The 16,951-nt window shown below is 40.1% G+C and overlaps 1 protein-coding gene across 2 annotated transcripts in view; it reads left to right on the plus strand.

The window, feature by feature from the left end:
- Window positions 1–16,951, plus strand: part of UST (uronyl 2-sulfotransferase) — a 291,863-nt gene that overhangs the window by 224,015 nt on the left and 50,897 nt on the right. For both annotated transcript variants that reach the window (XM_025422524.3, XM_025422523.3), the window contains exon 6: window positions 16,256–16,353. In XM_025422524.3, coding sequence (XP_025278309.1) covers window positions 16,256–16,353 — 98 coding nt within the window. The remainder of the gene's footprint in view (window positions 1–16,255; window positions 16,354–16,951) is intronic.

The raw sequence follows: 16,951 nt of genomic DNA on the forward strand, positions 1-16,951 counted from the left end.
AAAAGAGATTGTAATGTTCCAATAGTCATTCAATATGATTTCCAGAAAAAGAGAGTGATGACATGGTAGGTAAGAAATATTTGAAACAATTGAAGGGTAGGATATTCTAAAATTAAAGATGTGATTCTTCAAACTAAAAGTGCACCACAAGTACTGACCAGCATAAATAAAATTAAATTTACACCCAAATATTTTAGAGTGAAACTAGAGGATATTAAGGAAAAAGTAGAAAGCCAAATGACCAATGAAGGAACTGTAATTAAGCTGATAGCAGATTTTTCACCAGCAATAATAGCCACCAAATGGTAGAGTAATACCTCCAAAGTGCTGAGGGAAAGTATTTGTCAAGTAGAATTTTATACCCAGCTACACAATCACTCTCCAGATTTTTTTTTTTTTTAACCTAGGGAGGTAGTTTACCACTTACTGACTTCATTAAAAGCACTATTACAAGATGGATTATAAGGAAAAGTAGGGAAGGTGTAGGTACAAGAAACAACAATGAAAATAGCCATTGATTAAAAGATGGTAAAATAAGTTGAATGCTAACATTCAAAAAAAAAGCTCGTTGGTTTTTTTTTTTTTTAAGTGCTACAAGTTTTTTGAGTGTGTTAAAAAAGATGTTGAATTAGATGCATTAATAAGATTCAGTGTGTGGTGTTTCGTGGATAATTAAAAGTGCTAAGATGAAAGTTTTAAAAAATTTAATTACTTCAGACTTTGCAGATATGGGAGGTGGTAGGACTGACACCAGTGCCCCCAGCCTGCCCAGCAACAGCACTGGGAGGGCAACTGAGTCCTTAAGCAGCAGCTGTGGTCTCATGACTGTCTTAGGCCATGCTTGGTGCTAGGGGATAGGAGTTCTGCCCAAAGGAATGTCATAAACCAGACTTGGGGAAAGAATTTCTTCTTCAGACTTTATTAGAAAAAATTTTTTCAAAATTGAATGTTAAAATTTTTAAATGATTACTTATCTTTCTTTAAATGATAAGAATTTATCTTTCTTATGAGAAGATTGCTCATCTTTCTTAAAATCTTAAAATCTTTAAATGATATACCCATCCATAGATGAATGAATTTTTAAAATTCTGCACCCCTCCTCAATATCTCCCAAGTAATGAAAGTATTTTAAGTTACATTGTTGTTGTTTGTAAAGCTGTCAGAACCATATATTTAGGGAAAAAATTCCTAGAATATTACAAATGTAAAGGTAACCATGAAAACAATAGAAATGCAATCTTTAATTCTAAAGCAATAGAGGAAAGGCAGGGATGTTATTTTAAAATTTTTATTAAACCAACAGAAGACATGAAAAGAGAAAAAGTGGAGAAAAAGAATAGTAAACAGAAAACACAAGGGAAGATGTAGAAGTAAATCCAAATATATCAATAATCACAGTAGAGGCAAATGGTTAAATTTATCCATTAAAAATAGGGATTCATCTTTTGATAACAGGCTCAAAATAATGGGATGAGGAAGGTCACCATTTAAATACTAAAAGAAATTTATGACATATGACAAATTTTAATATAAGGCAAAAGTGTTAATGAAAAGAGATATCACCTACAAATAAAGGGAACCAACTACTAAAGAAGAAATTCCACATAAATGTTAGTAAGATGACATGAAATACAAATAAAGGAAGACAGCCACAATTAATTGTCAGCTATTTGCGGCCAGAGTACTTAACATGATACTTTAAAAATAGTAGATGCCTTCATTCATATTGTAATTAAAGAATCTTGGCATTGGTCTATTGACTGTTTGAACTTGAATTGTTGAAACACCATGAACAACCAATTTTGAACTATCCCAAATTAAGAATCTCTGAGATCAAATTGCATTAGGCCATATTGTAGCAGTATAGACGTAAACTATACAAGAACTTTCTAGTGGAAAATTTAAATTAGAATTCCTGGTTAAGTGTATCTTGTGTCTCATTTCTAACCATATAGCATTAAGGAAATGATAACCGACCTCTCTATTCCTCAGTGTTCCTTCAACTAATCACTGGACTCAACTCTCTTAATTTATCGTTCCATAAAATTCATGTCCTCCATTTTTTGTCAAAATGGGATTCTCAAAATGTCCCACTTGTATAAGGTTTAGGGTGTCCAGTGGTTTCTTAAGCAAGTCCTACTAGCACTAACCTCTGCCTAAAGGCATTCTTTGTGCAAATATTCCAGACACTCTATGTAGAAAGAAGGAAAATGATTGTTAGCCAAAAAAACTATAATTATGGGGACTAGTGCCTGATAATGTATTCCACTTTTAGTTTTGAAAATGTTTGTACAAAACTGGGTTGAGCCCAGTGTTTTTACACGAGAATCTGTAGACATTTATCCACCTAATAAAAAAAAAACCACACAATCTGGCAAAATTCAGCATAGTTGGCAGCTTTTCCTGCCCTGAAGCCTGGAACAGCATGGGCCTCAGCAGGTGTGGCTTTCAGAAAGTTCAGAAAGTTGTGTTCAAGAAGCCTGCCCAGCACCCCACCTGTATGCAGTGTGCCCTCCTTGAAGGCCTGGTTGATGTCCCAGGTTTTTATAGGCTCAAAGGGCCTTATTCATCCACAATGGATAATAAAGACCAAAATGGCCAGGAAATTGACCAGTTTTGCTGGAAGTGCTTGATATTGACATGATAGACCAAAATTACAATAAATTTTAAAACCTTTTAAATAGAAGATGCCACGTGTTTTTTTATATATAAATTTATTTTTTATTGGTGTTCAATTTGCCAACATATAGAATAACACCCAGTGCTCATCCCATCAAGTGCCATTTTTTGGTATTTTGAGTATAGATGCTATGTAGTATTTAACAGTAGTACACAAGAAACCTATTCTTCCTTTATTCACATCGGTTTGGTAGTTGTCTCTTTCTCTAAAGTGGTAAGTGCAGGGAGAAAGGAGGGGAAGAAGGAAAATGTTTTCTCTTATTTTGTTTTTTCCACAAGCTACTCCTTAATCTTAGGACCCAAGCCATCATGACCCAGTTAATGAGATCAGATTTCCTGGACCCTTAAGAATCACTTGCTTACATAGGCAAAGAGAGGGGGAATGTGATGAGGTGAGACACAAGACGCTGATGCCCACACTGGAGCATGATCAGTCCAATATTCAGAACCTAAAGTGACAGCAGGCAAAATAAAACAGTTGTGACACAATGAAGTGCCAATGGGGCCCCAGTAAATGGCCCAGGAGTATGCTGTTAGAAGCTCACACTCCTAACAAAGTCTTATGACAGACCTGATATTCAGAAATAAGACTCTCTTCCCTAGGAAGGGCTACCTAGGAAAAGCAAGTCAGAGCACACTCTTCTAGACTCTAGAGGAACCAAGGTTATAAAAGAAGCTACCAAGACAGGCTCAGACACAGGCAGCAAAACATGGCTTCAGTTACCAGCAGTGGATAACTGAGTGAACCTGTCCTTGGAGATAAGGAAGGAGTGCAGTGGTCAGACTGGAGCCCAGGAATAGGATTGTGGTAATTGTTGCAATATCTTAAGTCTCTGTGTGCTTCTCTAAAGCAATGATTTTTCAGATTTAGAACCTTCTTATCAAATGAAATCTTATACAAGACCCAATATATAAACCTAGGCAAAACACAACTTCTCTGGTTTGAGTAGGGTTGAGGATCCTAGAGCCCTGCTCATCTGTACCTCCCCCTACCATGCACCCTATATATACCTTGATGTTTCTTTTTACTGGAATTCCTTAAATCCCTCCTTTTGAGGCCCAGGATTAGCCATAGGATTGGAGAGGATTGATTGACCTTGGCTATAGAAGAAGGCTCCAGGAGCTGGAGAAAAATTCAGAATCTCACAGAAATTCAAGGTGACTTCTGGTGAGCCTTCAGAGTAGACAAACACAACCTAACACAAGTGTGGTTTATAGCATGCTCAGCATATATAGTCCCCATTAAAAAAAAAAAAATCCCCCACTTCTCACCAAGTTGACAGTGGCCTCTGGACTTCGTTCATTTGATAAGATAAATAAATAAAGTCTCTAGTGCTTTCTCATTCATTCCACAACCTTTCACTGAATAAAGTGGTAGATGTTCAATAAATGTCGATCCCCTCTCCTCTCCCCCTCCCTTCCCCTCTCCTCCCTTCCTCCTTCCCTCACCATTACAACCTTAATTCTTTGGGCTAAATAACTGTCCCCAATTACAATGCAAATATTTCTGGGAAGCACATTAAGCTTGATCACTTATTTATACCTCTGTGCGCATTAATTTATGAGATCATTTCCACTAAACTCTGAGCTGAGAGCGATTTCAGATGGGTAGGAGTCAGAGGAGGAAACCAGAGAGGGCTTGACAGCACTGGGAACCTATGGAGAAGTGAAAGGTACTCAAGGGGACAGGGGAAAACAGCTATGATAAGTTTCCCACAAACATGATCACACCCAGTAAGGCGAACTATTGGAAGAGAGATCACAGACCTGAGGTTGGCTATGATCCTTTGTGGCATTGTGGCTGGCTCAGCTCCCTGTCTGAACCTGATTGTTGCCACAGACCTAAGAGGATAGGCTCAACTGACCCCACCATGGCCCATGAAATTTGGGGACCACCTGATAATAATTGATCAGCATTCACTGTCTGCTGGCTCCTGTCTGCCATAGCCCCTTTGACTATTACCCTACAGTCCTCTCTGAGCGATTGTTAGAACTTCAAGTCCCTGCTGAGAATAGATGAATTATCCCTTCCACCTGGAATTTTATCACAAATTATGGTTAATTTCATGCATTCAACTGGTGTTTTTGTAAACATTTTAGAAAGTGGTCAAGATGGCATTCCACACTTCCACATTTGAAACAGGAAGATTTTTCCTGGCTGCCAGAAAGAGATGCCAATCTTTCCCCAGTCCTAAAGAGCAGAGGAGCCTGAAAGGCCAGAGCCCAGATGCTCCCTCACTGCTGCTTTCTTAAATTATTATTTGTAATTTTCCTTTTTAAGGTGCAGAGAGAGCCCAGAGCCATTTATTGAGTCTATGTCTATGCATGTTGCCCTAATCTACAAACTTCTGTTTAAATTTGCATCTTGATTTCTTTATGAGACACCATAAACTGACAGCACAATAACATTTCTGCTGGTTAGGGTTTCTTGCTGTGCAGTCAATGGGTTACTTTATTTAGGGAGAGGAGACTTTTCTGTCAATTTGCCATAGGCTTGAGGGAAAAAAAGAGAAATCTTCCACAAAGGCAGGAACTGATGGTGCAAAAATAAAGCATGTTTAATATTTATGGGCATTTTAGCGTAAAAATGTTGCATTGATATTTGAATCAAAACATGGTATCTTGAAGTAACAGGGACTTAAAATCTGTATTTCTGAGGCATTATATATCTGAAGTTGAGTTTTCTTTTTTGTATATTTTATTTCAGTTTCTTCATCTGTGCATTAGTAAAGTATGTATTCTTAGGGCTGGGGAAACTAGCCCTTCTTGGGCTTTTCAGTTCAAGAAGACAGTGGATCACAGCATTTAATTCTCTCCCAGGACCTCATTAAGAAGATGATAAGGGGAGGAGGGGGCACCTGGGTGGCTCAGTGGTTAAGCTTCTGTCTTTGGCTCAGGTCATGATCCTGGGGTCCTGGGATCAAGTCACACATCAGGCTTCCCATGGGGAGGCTGCTTCTCCTTCTGCCTATGTCTCTGCCTCTCTCTGTTTCTCTCATGAATAAATAAATAAAATCTTTAAAAAAAAAAAAGATAACGATTAGAGAATTTTAAAAGGTCAGACACACAACAGTGAAAACAGGAGGATAAAACAATTGAGCAGATGCTGAGGAGAGGAAATAGAATGTGGGTAATTAATAAAATGGGGCAAGGAGGCCACAGCCAGGGGTACATTCAGAGGAAAGACAGCAGAAGAAGAATCCAGTCTGCCTGAATTTTGGGCACTTGTGTGGAAATGCCAGGCACAATGGAGGATGGCTGTAAGGCAAGAGGCAGATACCAGGGATTGACTGGAGATCTCTGTGGAAGAGTAACCTTTCCTGTGCCCACCTGGGAAAGTCCAGCAGCTGTGTCCCAGGTGAAATGTGTCCCCCAAAATGTGAATGTTCCCAGAGAAAAGACTCCCCTATTACCATCTGGCAATTAACAAACATTAGCAAAATGGTGAAGCCCACTGATTGACAAACCCTACCAATGTCAGCACAGTTCTCCATAAGTTTTTACTGACTCATTATTAAATACTCATAGGACAAGTAAAGCTCCATAGATATTTTAGAAAAGGCTACACCTTTAAAGAGAGAAGCCAAGATAAGCAGAAACTATACCTTAGAGGAAACAGAAACTTCAGGAAAAAGAAAAGTTTTAAAAGAGAGCTCTACTTTGTTTCCCCAGAGAGATTCGAGAAAATATTACATCCATAAAAAGAGCAGAATGCCATACAAAGAAAATCAAGGAGTATCAAGAAAAGAAGTCTTAGACATGAAAATACGATTGTTGTAACAAAAAATTCAATAGAAGAATATGGAAGATAAAGTAAAGGATATTTCCTTGAAGAAAAACAAAAGACAAAGAATAAGAAATAAAAGAATAAGAGTCACCTACTGGATCAGTCAGGGTCCCAAATCCAACAATAAAGACACCTAAAATTACAGAATAGAGGGCTAAAAGGCAGAGAATATTATTTATACACACACACTCACACTACAAAATAATATCTCAAGCCTGAAACACATGAAGCTCCAGACTAAAAGGCCCTACTACAGATTTTGATCTCAGGGTTGTGAGTTCAAGCCCTACCTTGGGCTCCAGGCTGGGTGTGGAGCCTACTTTTTAAAAAGGCCCTACTAAGTGTTTAGCACTATACTAGGTCCATGGCAAAATTTCAGAACACCAAGAAGAAAGAGAGACGTTAACATATATACATGTTTACTCTCATGCTCGCTCTCTCTTTCTCTGTCTCTCTCTCTCTCTCATCACCTTTAAATATTGAGAATGTTACTGACAACAAATTCCTTATCAGCGATGATTTAAGCTAGAAAACAGCAATAATAACAGCAAAAAGTTACTTGAGGAGGTGTTCCAGCAAAACTAGGGAGTAAACCAAGCTCTAGTAAGTCATAGAATCTAGTTAAAAGGCACTGTACCTCTGGCAAGTACAACTGAGAGGCAGAGTGGTAAAACAAGAGATAGTTACTTTTACTTTTTTTTTTTTTTTTTAGTTTTCCATATAAACTTTTTTGTAACATTTTTTGACATATGCATGTATTACTTTGACAAAAACTTTTAAAGTTTTTTCAAGTAGCACATGTACGTGAAATTAGATTTTAAGACTAGAAAAGAGAAGGAATGGGGAAATATGTAGCTCCATCATCTCAAACCCAAACTTTAAAAAATGTTTTGGTCTATATTCTTCTAGTGTACTCTTAAAATATAGATTATTCTTGGGGTGCTGGGTGGCTCCGTCGATTAAGCATCAGGTGTGATCTCAGGGTCATGAGATGGAGCCCTGAGTCAGGCTTTGTGCTTAGCAGAGTCTACTTCTCTCCCTCTCCCTTTCCCTTTCCCTCATGTGCTCACTCGTTCTCTCTCTCTCAAAGAAACAAATAAATCTTTTAAAAATATAGAGAGATTATTCTTTTTTAAGGAGAATCAACAGAGTTGTAGTCATACTGCATATGTTTTTACCTTGATTTTCTCACATAAACATTCTTCTTCTATTTACATATGCTTTGTAAACATTTTAAATGACTACAAGTATTTTACAATTAGATACATTATAGATTACCTAATTTATATATTTGAATAGTTTATAATTTTTTGATCTTTTAAACAATACATGATAAATATTTTGGCATAAAAATAGAAGTCTTTGTCAGATAGCTTGACTCTGTCTCAATTTTGCTATTTTTATTTGGTTAGGCCCCCCAAATTTTTCAGCTTTTTATGAAGTCACAGTGATTGTGCTCTACATATCTCTGATAAGCACCAGAACTCCTTGGCCTCAAAGATCATGGTTCCTTGTTTTAATAACACTGTGTTCAAACAGAAGTGCAAAGACATTTCTGGGAAGCAACACTTACTGCTTGTGCGGACCCTGCGTAAAGTCATCTTGAGCACTCAGTAAATTTTGTTGCACCCAATTGAAAAGGGCCTACTGAAACTGAATGAAAACTGATCTAGATAATGGATTGATCCTCATCTTAAAACATTTCAGGATAAAACTGAGACTACTTATTTTCTTTAGTTTAATAGAAACTTGAAATTCACAATCTTGGAGTCCAAATGAAGGACTTCAAAAGTTTTGTCTCCTACGTCTGTAAGTGTTTGAGTTTCAGGAGCTCCCCATTAGATTAGAGCCCTTGGTGAATAAGGATATTGGCTAAAATAAATGTAGCCTTATACTCACCCACACTTCTTTGTCTACCATCCTGCAATTAGAAACCCAATGACAGACTTAGAAGTGGTTGGTATAAAGGGCCACAAAGCCACCAAAATACACGTCATACATGTTATCTATCCAATATTCCATGCTCTGCTGATAACAAGTGGGACAAAGTGCTGCTGCTCTGCTTGGTCCCAGATGGCTGTGTTAAGAAGGATTCTGAAGGACACTTCCCATAGCTACTAGAAAGAGTATGTCATCAGTAATTCATGCCTGGCATGAGCATGAAATGAAAGAACATTGGTGTCTGGCCATCTGCCATTTTCACGTCCATTAAGCCTGACTAAAAAGTCTTACTTGACTTTTCTGGTTCTGGTTCAAATTTCTTTATAAGGCTTAAAAAGGCTTACAAAGAAGAATGTATGGTGCAATAAAAGTTAACGTAGACCACATCCATTCCATTTCTCTAAATTGACTAAAGCATTAAGTTTGTAATCTGATTACCTTGGTCTGTCTACAGGGCAAGGATGCAGGTCCTGCTACCATGGTTACTAACACTCAGTAATTTACTCTGTCCCACTTCTAACGTGGCCATGTTGGACTGGCAGTCACCTCCCACACACCAAATTGTCCTTCACTGTGTCTTTTCCTTTCCATTCAACTTTTCTCCTGGTACCTGTGTTCTTAGCATGGACGACTGGCTCCCAAATCATTGTTAAATCCACATTGAAAAAGAGCTTTTTTATATCATAGTACCATTACCTTGTTTCATGTATAGAGTAAAATGAGATATCATGAGAAATAATTGCATAATATCATTTTGTTTTTCCATCAAATTATCTTGTTATTTTGGCTTACCACAAATAGCATGTTTCATATTTCCTTGTTTTCCTTTCCTCTGTGTTTTCTCCTATGAGTTAGCTGATGTCACTATTTTTAAAACTATTGCAATTGCCAGTAATCATGTTTTTAAATATAAGCCAAAGGAAAGAGGAATTGAGATGCTGAAGATTATGGAATATTCTTAAAGGTTGGATGGCAGGAAAAACAGTTTGCATATATGATTTCAATCTAAGGAAAGGATCAGTGATGCAGCGTATTATTGTCCCCATTTTAGAGATGAGAAAATTGAGCTCTAAGAGGTAGACATTGGCTAGACTCTATAGCTACCATTTGGTACAGGCTAGACTTGATGTCTGTTTGATACCAACCTCAGTGCTTTCTCTCTCTACCTTCCCTGAAAGGTGAAAAGTTTAAATTTTTAAAAAATTTATTCATGAGAGACACAGAGAGAGGCAGAGATATAGGCAGAGGGATAAGCAGGCTCCCTGCAAGGAGCCCAATGCAGGACTCAATCCCAGAACCCCAGGATTGTGACCTGAGCCAAAGGCAGATGCTCAACCACTGAGCTACCCAGGTGCCCCTGAAAGGTGAAGAGTTTAGATGGTAAATGCTGAGTGAAAGGCTTTTAGTAGGTCATAAACTTTGAAATAAAAAAAAATTACCACTTTTTCTAGATCTCCCGATTACAAAACTGTTCTTCGGAGTTAGTTAATTTGAGGAACAGAGCCATGAATACAGTTTCATGGACTGAGATTATATGGTCCAGCCCTGTGTTATGCAGATTGGGGAAACTGAGGCTCTGGATAGTATGATTTAGCTAAAGACACACAGCTAATTCATCACAAAGCTGAGACTAAAACCCAAATCTCCTTTACCTCATTTGGGGAGCTTTGCATGCGGCTTCCCAAGGTTTGTGCTGCTAAAAGCATCAGAAACTCTGTCTTCTAAACTTCAAGGCCATACAAACAAAGCTGATGTTATTGGTGGGGAGCTATATAAAAACACCAACAATCTTTTTTCAATTCAGTAGTTTTTAGACAAGGTGCTATCTTATAAAAGGATAAATAAAATATGAATAGTATCTAAGTTCACGTTTTGTGATAAGATTAACTCCACCTGGGATTTCTTTTTTTTTTTTTTTTTAAGATTTTATTTATTTATTCATGAGAGACCGAGAGAGAGGCAGAGACACAGGCAGAGGGAGAAGCAGGCTCCATGCAGGGAGCCCGATGTGGGACTCAATCCCGGTTCTCCAGAATCAGGCCCTGGGCTGAAGGCGGCACTAAACCGCTGAGCCACCTGGGCTGCCCCACCTGGGATTTCAATCCTTCTACTCTTTCCAAAATTAAAACCAGGAGAGGAAGCATTTGTCAAGTTCTCTGCACAGAAAGAAACAGGCAACTCTCTGTCTCAGATGGAAGCAGGCATGAGGCCTGCAGGACCCTGGCCAGATGGGGTGAGGAGAAGGAAGCAGGGCTGGGAGTGTGAGGAGGGAGTACTCACTACTCCAGGGCAGGGTCTCATCTCTAGAGCAACCCCAAATGTGGAGGGAGCAAATGGTGACACATGGAGGAGACCTCACAAGGGGTCAGAGGTAAGATCATTTTGGGACACCAAATGGGATTGGGTCTGAATGGGAATCTTTTTGTGGACATCATTACAGAGTCCTACTGACAGCAGACCTCTGGCTACCAGCAGGGCATATTGGGAGCATACCCAGCTCTGGGGACTTTTCCAGCCAATGGTGGGGAGGATGTGCCATGCTGGGCGGCACCATAGCTTGTCCCAGATGTGACTGGCAGTGAAGAGCCAGGATGGAAGAGAGCCATGGTCAAAGCTGCCTTCATTCCCTTGACCTGAATGACAAGTGTCGGGGGACTATGTGCTAATATCCTGCCAGTAATGCTAATTCCCTGGCCCTGCTTGCAGAGTGTTTGATACAATAGGTTTGTCTGGGATATGACTTAGAATCTGCACTTTAAAACATGGGCCTGCTGGGACCAGGGGAGGAGGCAGAAAGAGATCCCAGGCAAGGGAGATGGAGGAGCAAAGGCAAGGAATCACCTAATGGTATAGTGTTGGCAGCTCATGGAGTGTGACCTCTTCTCAGAATCATCAGAGGTTCTTTAAAGTGCAATTCGAAGCCATGTCCCAAGCAAACCTATTGTATCAAACACTGCAAGTAGCACCAGGGAATTGGCATTTTTAACAGGTGCCCTAACTGATTGCTATTCCCACTGTATTGGGAGTAACAATCCTTCAGAGGTTTTGAACAGGGGACTGACATGGATGAATGTGCATTTTAGCTCAGTTATTGAGGCTGGGGAGAATGCGTTCAGGGATAAGGCTCTGGAGGAGGAAGAGATAGAACTAGCCAGAGAGGTGCTGAACAGGGTGTGGAGCAGGGCGGAGAATGCAAATGAGGAAACCAGTGCAAGGCCTGGTGGTTGAGTGGACATGGAGTCAGGTGAGAGAGAGTCAGGAGTGACTGTAGGGTCTGGATGTTGCAGGTGGCCCTTCCTGTGAGCCCACAGTGCCCCCCTTGGCACTCAGAAGGTGAGAGTTGCTCATCATAGTCCATCCTGTGAAACATTATAGGAGCAAATCAATAAAAGACGATTTCCCTGTAAGATTAAAGTGGAAGATGAACCCCTCCACACACACATACACACGCATACACAAAAACCCTATGGGACGCTTAGGTGGCTCAGTGGTTGAGTGTCTGCCTTCAGCTCCAGTTGTGATCCCGGGGTCCTGGGATACAGCCCCACATCAGGCTCCCTGCAGGGAGTCTGCTTCTCCCTTTGCCTATGTCTCTGCCTCTCTGTGTGTGTCTCTCATGAAGAAATAAATAAAAATCTTAAAAAATAAAAAACCCTAGAGTGCAGAAGTGTACACTCTTTCAAACAGTATACTTCAGAATAAATTTTAACAGAATCCATCTATTTTTGGGGGGTAGTTTTGGCAGTTAAAAGGATTCCCTTAGTTATCTGGGATGTTCATTTATAGAGAATGTCTCATTTCCCTAATAACATGAGAATATGAGCAGAGCGGGGTCTTACATTCAGACCCAATCTTAAAAGAGGGCTAGATATGAGCAGGGGAGGGCACTGTGGGGGGCCCATGGCAGATGCCAATATCCAGGCAGATGACCAAATCAGAGCAAGTGCTAGCAAGAGGGTCAGCTTGTCTAAAGTCATCACCATGATGACCATCCTAGAGCAAAGCTTTTAATCTTCAATAAGGATTAAAGTTGTTTAGAAAAACCTTATCCTAGAAGCACTGCATGGAAAGAAAAAAAATGTGCATAATTATTTAAATGCATAATTATTTAAATGAATATATATTCATTACAGGAGCAAATCAATAATATATATATTAAAAGAACTATATATATATATAAAGAATTATATATATATTAAAAGAACGCCAGTGTAATAAGGTGACTAACACAACACAGGATAGTGAAGCCTTAATGCCAACAACAAAACCATCAACACAGGGAGAACCCAATTGGTCCCAAGGAATCAGTGATACCCGTCAGAGCAGGACACTGTGTGAGCAGCTGCATTGACACCTGTCCCATTCAGCTACCCTGGACATGAAAGGCCACTCACTGAAGGTCTCGGGCCCAGGAATGAGAGTGGCCCCTGTGAGTGGCTAGAAGCGATTTCCTGAGGCCCCTCGTCCCTGAGCTGCTGGGAAGTGTCACTGATCACTGTGGCTAAGTTGTAGCAGTTCAACGTGTAGGTCTTCACGGCTCACTTTCTGATTCCTTTCATTTGACCTTCCACCTGAATCATCTTTTATTTATGTCCTCCCATAGCATTTCCATAGGATGGTTGTGGTCAACACCATTCATCAACCTCTAATGGGCTCAAATGGAACTCAAATCCCCCAGGACATGCCTTGATCTAAGAAAAGAAAAACTGCTAACGGCATTTCTTAAACTAGGAATTTATGTCTTCCCATAAATTGACCTTGTAGGGTTATTTGTGGATTCCAACAGGGAGATGGCCTTGTCCCTGCACGTCCTCAGCTCTCCCTTCCCACCCCCACCAGCTAATGTCCTCTGCCCACTCCTGTAAGCTCCAGGCCAGGATCACTGGGGACAGACTCATGGCTGTGTGTCCTGGCTTTATTCTGCTACCATTTGTTCATTTATCCACTGAATATTTATTGCACCCCCGCTTTTTCCAGGCCGGGTGCTAAGTGCTGGAGACACTGTGGACAGTCTGTGTTCTTGTAGACTTGCCACCTAAACAAATAATGACACAGTTCTTATTCAAAGGAAACTGTAAAGTGATCTCTGGAGAAGCACAGGTGCTGTGGAGTCTCTGGGCAGCCTTGGCAGGCTCTGTTGTCTGCCCCTCCCTTTAGTGCAGGTCTCTGGGGCAGGGCGGCAGTGGGGGGGAGGGCAGTGACTGCGTATTGGCCACATCTCTCAACACCCTCTAAACCACTACTCAATTTGCTCAAGGCCTGGGGTGTGAAATCTCCACCTTAGCCCATAGATCCTCTGCCTCTGATCACCCTAGCCCTGGCCAGAGATCCCCTGTGCTCCTGGCTCCCTCCCACAGATAGCAGCTTAGTTATGGGGTCCCTCTGACCTAAGGGTCAGGTCCCTGGGGTGCCGGCTGCCAGACATCACACAGACTCTGAGGGAGGAAGGGAGGTCAGAGCATCCTCCAGCAAAACCCAGTCATCCTCCCACACAAGCCTCGATTTGTTTTACAACATGCAAAGCCCCCTTTTCTGATGAGAAAGGTAAAATATAAGATATAAAAGTAGCCTTTATATAAAATAATTTTTACTTAAGATATTTTATATAAAACAACATTTATAGTAAAAATAACATTTCAGAAATGAATTAAGTCAAAGTTCAGTGTATTCCCACCTTTCACACCTACTGCCAGAAATAACCACTTTTAACAGTTCAGTCTTTATCCTTCTAGATATGTTTGTGTTAATGCAAACATATTTGCTTATCTTCATAGTGTCCTACATCTTCATATAGTCCTGTAATCGGCGTTTTTCATCTGAAAATTCATCACGGACACTTTCAGGACAGTACCTGTAGATCCTCCTCCTTCCCAGGTGCCCAGTATTTCACTGTAGGAATGTGCCATAACTTCTCAGTGAATCAAGCCCCTATGAGTGAACACTTGAGTCATATTTTGTTGTAATAATCTTCTAGTAATGAATATCCTTATATAGGTGGTCCTCAACATTGTTCAACAGATGATCTTTTGACTTTAGGATGATGTAAGAGCTGCAAACGTTCAGTAGAAACTGCACTTGAAATTTTTAGTTTGGATCTCTTCCTGGGCTAGCAATATTCAGGAGGAGCCTCTTTCATGATGCTGGGCGGCAGTGAGCCACAGCTCCCAGTTGGCCATGCCTTCCGGGGTGTCGTCAATTTCTACGCACTCAACCATCCTGCACCCATGCAGCAGTTCTTTTTCTCACTTAAAGTACAGTATTCAATAAATCATGTGAGATATTTAACACCCTATTATGAAATAAGCTTTGTGTGAGATGATTTTGCCCAGGCTCATGTCTATGTTCTGAGCATGTTTAAAGTAGGCTAAGCTAACCTGCAATGTTTGGTAGGTTAGGTGTATTCAGTGCATTTTTAACTTAACAGATTTTCAACTTCCAAAAGATTTGTCAGGATGTAACCCCATCATAAATTGAGGAAGATCTATATACCCCCTCTGTGTCAGATTCTTCTTAGAAAGGTATTTTGGGTCTAACATCATGCATTTTTACTGGATTTTCATACACAATAAAGTGTTCTTCATCACCCCTCATTTAACATATGGCTGGATGGACAGATGTACTCCATTGGCTTCTAGTATATTCTTCCCTGGGAGCTGTGTAGCCCTGCTTCCCACAGGAGACTCCAGTACTTAGCTAGAGTATTTGTTGCTGAATCTGTTTATTCCAGTTGAAATTGTTATTGTAATTGTGTAATTTATTTAATTGGTGTATAAACCAAAGAAGTATAAGAAGGAAAAAATAATTAGAAAAAAATAAAAAAAAGGAAAAAAAGCTTATGGTACATTTTTGTGATTTCCAACTTGAACTAAAAATCATTTTAGTAACTAACCACCTACCCCAATCATATCAGATATGGAGCATCAGCTGATTCATAAACTTCATCAACGATGCAACCATGTTTTCGAGTTACGTCCCCTCTTGACCTGACTTGCCAGTATTGTCTCTGGAAAAACATCCATAGCTGTTGGGTTTATTTGTAAATTGGGTTATCGTTTCTTCTTAGAAATACTTAAGAAGCAGACATGTCTTTTCTAGGGTATCCAGTACAATCCACCTCATAAAAGTTGATTTTTAGACTTTTTCTTCACCCACTAAGCCATTGTAAGCTCTTGAAGTAACAGAGACACGCTCTTCAACTTCAAGAAGAGAAACAGAAAATCTGGAAATCTCAAGTGTTGCCTTTGAAAGTGAGAGAATATATACAAACATCCTGTCACTGTCTAACCTAATAAGACATTAGAAAATATTTTATAGCCTGTCCAAAATCTACAAAGTCCTTTATGTGACTGCTGTAGGTACTTACTATTTGTTGGATGTATGGATATTCAGGGAAACATTTCTATAGGGTTCGCTATAGAGAGATCTCTGATTAAGTGAATGAATGAATTAAAAATTAGGCCACACTGGATTCACTCAACATATATTTGTTAAGTGCCAACTGTATACCAGTTGGCTGGGAACTTCTGGGTTACAGTGGGTCATGAGTACTCTGGGTAGAAGTGCTTATCAAGATGCTTGTCATCTAGCTGAAGATGTCAGGCCACTGGGACATGCACAAATGTAATTTACTCAACAGAACAAGCACTCCTGGAAATGCTCAGACCACATGTGCACCTGGCCAGTGGAGCAGGAGGCAGAAAGGCAATAGGAAAGTTTTGTCATGAGATCTATGAATCCTCTCAAGGCTTGCCCATGTAATTTAAGTATCAGTTTCACTTACCCTGTATGGCATTTGACAAAGCACTGCAGAGACCGCCAGACATCTCACTGCTGTGTTTTCTCTTCTAGGATATCAATGAGTGTATTCTTGAAAACTATCCTGAGTGTTCCAACCCCAGATTATTTTACATCATTCCATATTTTTGTGGACAGCATCCCAGATGCAGGTAAAGACTAAAACAGACTTGTGGCATGCTAAGGTGGAGAACAGTAGCAGGAAAGCCACCAGCTGGCACTGTGTGGCAATCTCTTGTATGCCTAGTCTCTCAGCCTTCTGGAATTCAGTTTATGTTTACCATAATCTTTAAAGATTGCATTGGAGACTCTGAGTGTCCTATAATTGAAGAAATTAACAGATCAAGGTCTGACAGAGGCCCTGGGACCACCCCATAAAGATGTGTAACTGGAATGCCAACCAAACCCATTTTTTAATTTTAACTCCTGTTACTGCTCAAGAGTCGAGACCAGAGGTGAGCTCCCAGCCTGCTCCTCCATAGTGTTCTGGATTCCATCAGCAACTATTCTAACCTCCCTATTATATATAATTAGGTCTGATATACTGGGTGCTCACACTCAAAAGTCAATAGTGTCTCTCCCAGGAGATATTCTTAGTAGAAAAAGTACTTTCTAGTGATTGCCCTTCAACCTTACTTGGATGCAAGAGCTTCTGTAGAATATGACTTAGTTAGGCTTCGGAGTGTGGTCTGCTCACCTCCCACATCAGCATCCCTGGGGCCCTGGCCAGGACTCCCCATGTCATCAGAG

This window comes from Canis lupus, chromosome 1, assembly GCF_003254725.2.
Source record: "Canis lupus dingo isolate Sandy chromosome 1, ASM325472v2, whole genome shotgun sequence".
Lineage (NCBI taxonomy): Eukaryota > Metazoa > Chordata > Mammalia > Carnivora > Canidae > Canis > Canis lupus.